The sequence below is a fragment of the Apus apus genome, unplaced genomic scaffold, assembly GCF_020740795.1.
Source record: "Apus apus isolate bApuApu2 unplaced genomic scaffold, bApuApu2.pri.cur manual_scaffold_117_ctg1, whole genome shotgun sequence".
Taxonomy (NCBI): Eukaryota; Metazoa; Chordata; class Aves; order Apodiformes; family Apodidae; genus Apus; species Apus apus.
This window is the reverse complement of record NW_026248840.1, coordinates 18625-24198: the sequence shown is the minus strand read 5'-3', so window position 1 is coordinate 24198 and position 5574 is coordinate 18625. Positions and strand designations below refer to the sequence as shown.

General features: G+C 52.0%; 1 protein-coding gene across 1 annotated transcript; it reads right to left on the bottom strand.

The window, feature by feature from the left end:
- Positions 1–4333: 4333 nt before the first annotated feature.
- On the bottom strand, positions 4334–5290 carry LOC127396161 (olfactory receptor 14A16-like). The gene has a single exon (XM_051643766.1). The coding sequence runs from the start codon at positions 5288–5290 to the stop codon at positions 4334–4336; it is 957 nt and encodes a 318-aa protein (XP_051499726.1).
- Between the last annotated feature and the right edge of the window lie 284 nt (positions 5291–5574).

Below are 5574 nucleotides of genomic sequence, written 5' to 3'. Positions count from 1 at the left end.
GTGCACAGTGCACTTTGGTACCATCCAGCCAGACAGGGGCAGACTCCATTACCAGCCCTGGAGTCACTGGAGGGTCTCAAGAACTGAGTGTGTTGGAGGCTGAAACGAGCGTGACTGGGAGACCCATTGGATAGTAACTGGCCCAGCTGCTCCCTGCATCCCTGGTACAGATTGCTCTGGAGAGGGGACATTGAAGACCTGGAAGGGTATAAATGGGCCTTTGGTGTAGCAGCCATAGAGACTGAAGGCATTACCTGGCTGTCTGCCCTGCCTGGTCTCTCTGATGACCCTTCTGTGGTGGGCATGAGGAGGGTGGAGGAGCAGCAGGTACCAACCCCTTCTACTGCAGGACATCGTGGGCAGTACCGCCCCAGCAGAGACTCCCTGCTCCCAGCACATAAGCTGATTGGTCAACTAGAGAGCCAAGCAGTGATAAGGAGGGCTCAGTCACCCTTCAACAGCCCTGTATGGCCAGTGCAGAAGCCTGATGGGGAATGGAGATTAACTGTGGACGACCGTGCCCTGAATGCAGTCACAGCACCGATGAGAGCTGCGGTTCAAGACATGTTGGAGCTGCAAGAGGAGCTGGAATCCCCAGCAGCTCAATGGTGTGTCCCTATTGACACTGCTAACATGTTTTTCTCCATTCCCATAGCAGCAGAGTGCAGACCTCAATTTGCTTTCACCTGGAGGGCAGCCCAGTACACCTGGAATGGACTGCCCCAGGGGTGGAAGCACAGCCAAGGGATGGGACGTAGATGCCCACGCACCAAAGAGCCAGGGCACTGAAGAACAGAAACACAACCATCAAGCAGTGCAGGCAGCTAAAGTGTTGCAAACAGATTGGGATGGGGAGCACAGAGGTGAACTGTTTTTAGCCTGGGGGGCCCAGGACACGTCTGGGCATCAAGGATGAGATGAAACAGACCCATGGGCTCGTGACCGAGGGTTAGATTTAACTCTGGATACTATTGAACAGGTTATCCATGATTGTGACGTATATGCCCCAATGAAACAAGCCAGATGGGTAAAACCTTTGTGGTGCCATGGATGTTGATGCCAATACAAGTCTGGAGAAGCCTGGCAGGTTGATTCCATCACCCTCCCTCAGACTCGTAACGGCAAGCGATACATGCTTACAGTGGTGGGAGCAAGCACTGGGTGCCTGGAAACGTATCCTGTCCCTGATGCCACTGCTCATAACACTATTTTGGGCCTTGAAAGACACGTGTTATGGAGACATGGTATCCTTGAGAGGATCGAGTCAGACAATGGACCTCATTTCAGGAACAGCTTAGTAGACAGCTGTGCCAAAGAGCATGGTATTGAGTGGATGTACCACATCCCTTCCCATGCACCAGCAGCTGCAACATTGGAGGCTGCAATGGCCTGCTGAAAACCACCCTGAAAGCAGTGGGTGGTGGGACTTTTAAAACTTGGGTTAAACATCTGGCAGAAGCTCCTTGGCTACTTAACACCAGGGGATCTGCCAACCAAGTTGTGCCTGCCCAGTCAAACTTTTCACATAGAGTCCCTGTTGTGTGTGAAAGGAATCTACTGGGAAAAACTGTCTGGGTGTTCCCTGCTTTGGGCAGAGGCCAACCCATCCGTGGGGCTGTCTCTGCTCAAGGGCCTGGACATACCTGGTGGGTAGTGCAGGAGGATGGGGAAGTTCAGTGTGTTCCACAGGGGAGCTTAACCCTGGCTGAGAGTATTTAGTTTGGGTTGTACGGTTTTAATTACTGCATGACAGTGATAAGTTGCTTCAGTGTTATGTCTCTAGGAGAACGCAGTGGAACCCAAGGAGAACCTGCAGAACAAGAGCATGAACTCCAAGGGACCCTGTGACACCTCCTCTGCCCTGAGAGACTGCCACGGTGGATGGAAATCCAGAGCCTGGACCCAATGGACTCGGTTGCACAAGGACAGTTCACAACCTGGTGAATGATTGTGACGGGAAGTGGTTTGGAATAAGGGCTGTGATGTTATGGTTTGGGAGACCGTGGCCCGGTGTTGGACACCAATGGAGAGAGAGGGTCCTGAGGACCCTGAAAGACTGGAAGGGTCAGGATTCCCACCCCCTCCCTGTCACAATCTATCCAAGCCAGGAGAGCTGGAATAAGGGCCCTTCTCCCTTCCTGCTCCTTTCTCCCTGCCGGGGCGGCTGCTGGTTCCTTTGGCTTCCCAGCTGCTCCAGAATCCACCTGCATCGGGTGCTGTGAGGAGCTGTGGACCTCTCCCTGGAGCAGCCCTGCCTGTCCCATGTCCCTGCCATCATCCAGATGGGTTTTGTATAGAAGTACTTCCCTGTTCTTCCCCCACGTTTTACCCTTTCACCTTGTGCTGCAGTAAATTTGTTTCTAGTTTCAGTTTCCAAAGTTTAAGTCTCTCTTCCTTGTTCCCCTTCTGTCTTCCCTTGGGAGGGTGGAGGGGGGTAATAGAGAGCAATTCTGTCCTCTGGTTTTTGGGATTCAGCTTTAATATTGAAAGCAGGACACAGCCCAGAAACCAACCGTGTCCTGGGCTGCATCAAAAGAAGTGTGGGCATCGGGGTGAGGGAGGGGATTCTGCCCCTCTGCTGTGCTCTGGTGAGACCCCACCTGGGGTACTGAGAGCAGCTCTGGAGCCCTCAGCACAGGGAAGACATGGAGCTGCTGGAGACGGTCCAGAGAAGGCCACAAAGATGATCAAAGGGCTGGAGCAGCTCTCCTATGAAGACAGGCTGAGGGAGTTGAGGCTGTTCAGCCTGGAGAAGAGAAGGCTCTGGGGGGATCTTAGAGCACCTTCCAGTGCCTGAAGGGGCTCCAGGAAAGCTGGGGAGGGGCTTGTCATGAGAGAAGATAGTGATAGGACAAGGGGCAATGGTTTTAATCTGAGAGAGGGGAGATTTAGGTGAGATATTAGAAAGAAATTCTTCACTCTAAGGGTGATGAGGAGCTGGAATGGGCTGCCCAGGGAGGCTGTTGATGCCCCATCCCTGGAGGTTTTTAAGGCCAGGTTGGACGAGGATTTGTGCAGCCTGGTCTAGTGGTAGGGTGCCCAGTTCATGGCACGGGGCTTGGAACTTGCTGATCCTTAAGGTCCTTTCCAGCCTTAATGATTCTATGATTCTTTAGAGACAGGAAAACCCCCTGTACAGCCTGCTCTAGGTGAACCTCCTCTGGCAGGGGCGTTGGACTAGATGATTTCTAGATGATCTTCCAACATTCACAGTTCTTTGATTTTGTGATCTCTGTGCCCTCCCACACAAAGACCCCATCTCTACTCACACTTTCCTCCCTGGCCCTTGCTTTGGCTTCCTTTGTACCTTCATTTGGTGTTTCTGAGCTTGTCACCATGGGCATTCCTACCTTGGCCAGATATTGAATCACCTAAGATATGTAGTGTTCTGCAATTCCTCATGCTCTGATCTTGCCAGAGGCCCCCCATGTCAGGGTGAGCCACCTGTACACACACATTAACAGGGGTCCAAACACAGCTTCACTCCTGGGGGACTTCAAAAAACTCTGGGGTTCAATCAGAAGAAACCTCACAGAGTTTTACCCAGAGAAGCAGTCAGTCCTTTGCCAGGGGCAGAATCATCCCCAGGATGAGGGCTGGCTGAGAGCTGAGCAACTCAGCAGTGACCCTGAGAAGAAGGGCCTGGGAGTTCAAGGAGTGTCCCAGGAGCCAGTGGTGTGTGCTCAGAGTTATAAGGCCAGTTGCAAATAGGGCAGCAGAGTGACTGCATCATTGGGAAGGGAAGAGCCATGGGTGTCACCTCCCTGGATTGTGTGAGGCCCTTGACGTGGTCCCTCAAAACATCCTTCTCTCTAACCTGGAGAGAGAAGGGTTTGATGTGTGGACTGCTCAGGGGATGAGGAATGGGTGAGATGGTCAGATCCAGAGGGCAGTGGTGAATGGCTCAGTGTCCAGATGGAGATGGTGACAAGTGTCCCTCAGGGGTCCGTCCTGGGACCAGTCCTGGTTAATATCTGTATCAATGACCTAGAGAGCTGAGTGGTGCAAGTGACATGGCTGGGGGACAGGATGCCATGCAGAGCAGCTAATTTGGGTTCCTGGACAGCCAAGGACTCAGACCAAGTGTTAGAAACTTTAATAATGGATCAAAGGAAACAAAGCAGGTCCATGTCTCAGTTGTAATGACACAAGTGCAAACATCTTTGGAGGAACAAAACCATGGTTGACAATAACAACTGCAGCAATGATAAATAAAATAATACTAACAATAAATAAAACAACAACAATCCCCCACAGAGCAGAATACCAAAAAAGCAAAAACGAAAAACAAATAAACAAACAAACAAAAAGGGTACAATGACATAAAGTGGTGTCATTTGTGGAAAGAGGCTTTAAATCTATCACTCTTGAACAAGGAAGAAATCACTTTCCTGAGGGCATCCTTGAGCTCCTGGTTCCTCATGCTGTAGATGAGGGGGTTCAGTGCTGGAGGCACCACTGAGTACAGAACTGCCACCACCAGGTCCAGGGATGGGGAGGAGATGGAGGGGGGCTTCAGGTAGGCAAACATGCCAGTGCTGATGAACAGGGACACCACGGCCAGGTGAGGGAGGCAGGTGGAAAAGGCTTTGTGCCTTCCCTGCTGAGAGGGGATCCTCAGCACAGCCCTGAAGATCTGCACATAGGACACCACCATGAAGACAAAACACCCAAATCCTAAAAAGGCACTAACCACAATAAGCCCAACTTCCCTGAGGTAGGAGTGTGAGCAGGAGAGCTTGAGGATCTGGGGGATTTCACAGAAGAACTGTCCCAGGGCATTGCCCTGGCAGAGGGGCAGTGAAAATGTACTGGCTGTGTGCAGCAGAGCATTGAGAAACCCAGAGGCCCAGGCAGCTGCTGCCATGTGGACACAAGCTCTGCTGCCCAGGAGGGTCCCGTAGTGCAGGGGTCTGCAGATGGCCACGTAGCGGTCATAGCACATGATGGTGAGGAGATAAAACTCTGCTGAGAAGAAGAAAAAATAGAACAAGATCTGTGCAACACATCCTGTGTAGGAGATGGCCCTGGTGTCCCAGAGGGAATTGGCCATGGCTTTGGGGAGGGTGGTGGAGATGCAGCCCAGGTCGAGGAGGGAGAGGTTGAGCAGGAAGAAGTACATGGGGGTGTGGAGGTGGTGGTCCCAGGCGATGGTGGTGATGATGAGGCCGTTGCCCAGGAGGGCAGCCAGGTAGATGCCCAGGAAGAGCCAGAAGTGCAGGAGCTGCAGCTCCCGCCTGTCTGCGAATGCCAGGAGGAGGAACTGGCTGATGGAGCTGCTGTTGGACATCTGCTGCCTCTGGGCATGGAGACCTGTTCATAGAAGAAAAAGACAGGGAGAATTTAGAGAAGAATTCTCACAAAAATATCTCCTTAATTGCTGTTAGAGACACACAAACTGCCTCTTGTCTTTCACAAAGTCCTTTTGCAGGTCCTTTTCTCTACAGTCTGGTTGTTGCTGGATTTTGATCCCCGAGGGAGCTGTGAGCTCTGGAGCAGTCAGTCCTGCCCTGCAGCAAGAGGTTGAAATGAAGAGGGGGTGACCTCAGACTAAATCCATCTGAGATATCAAAG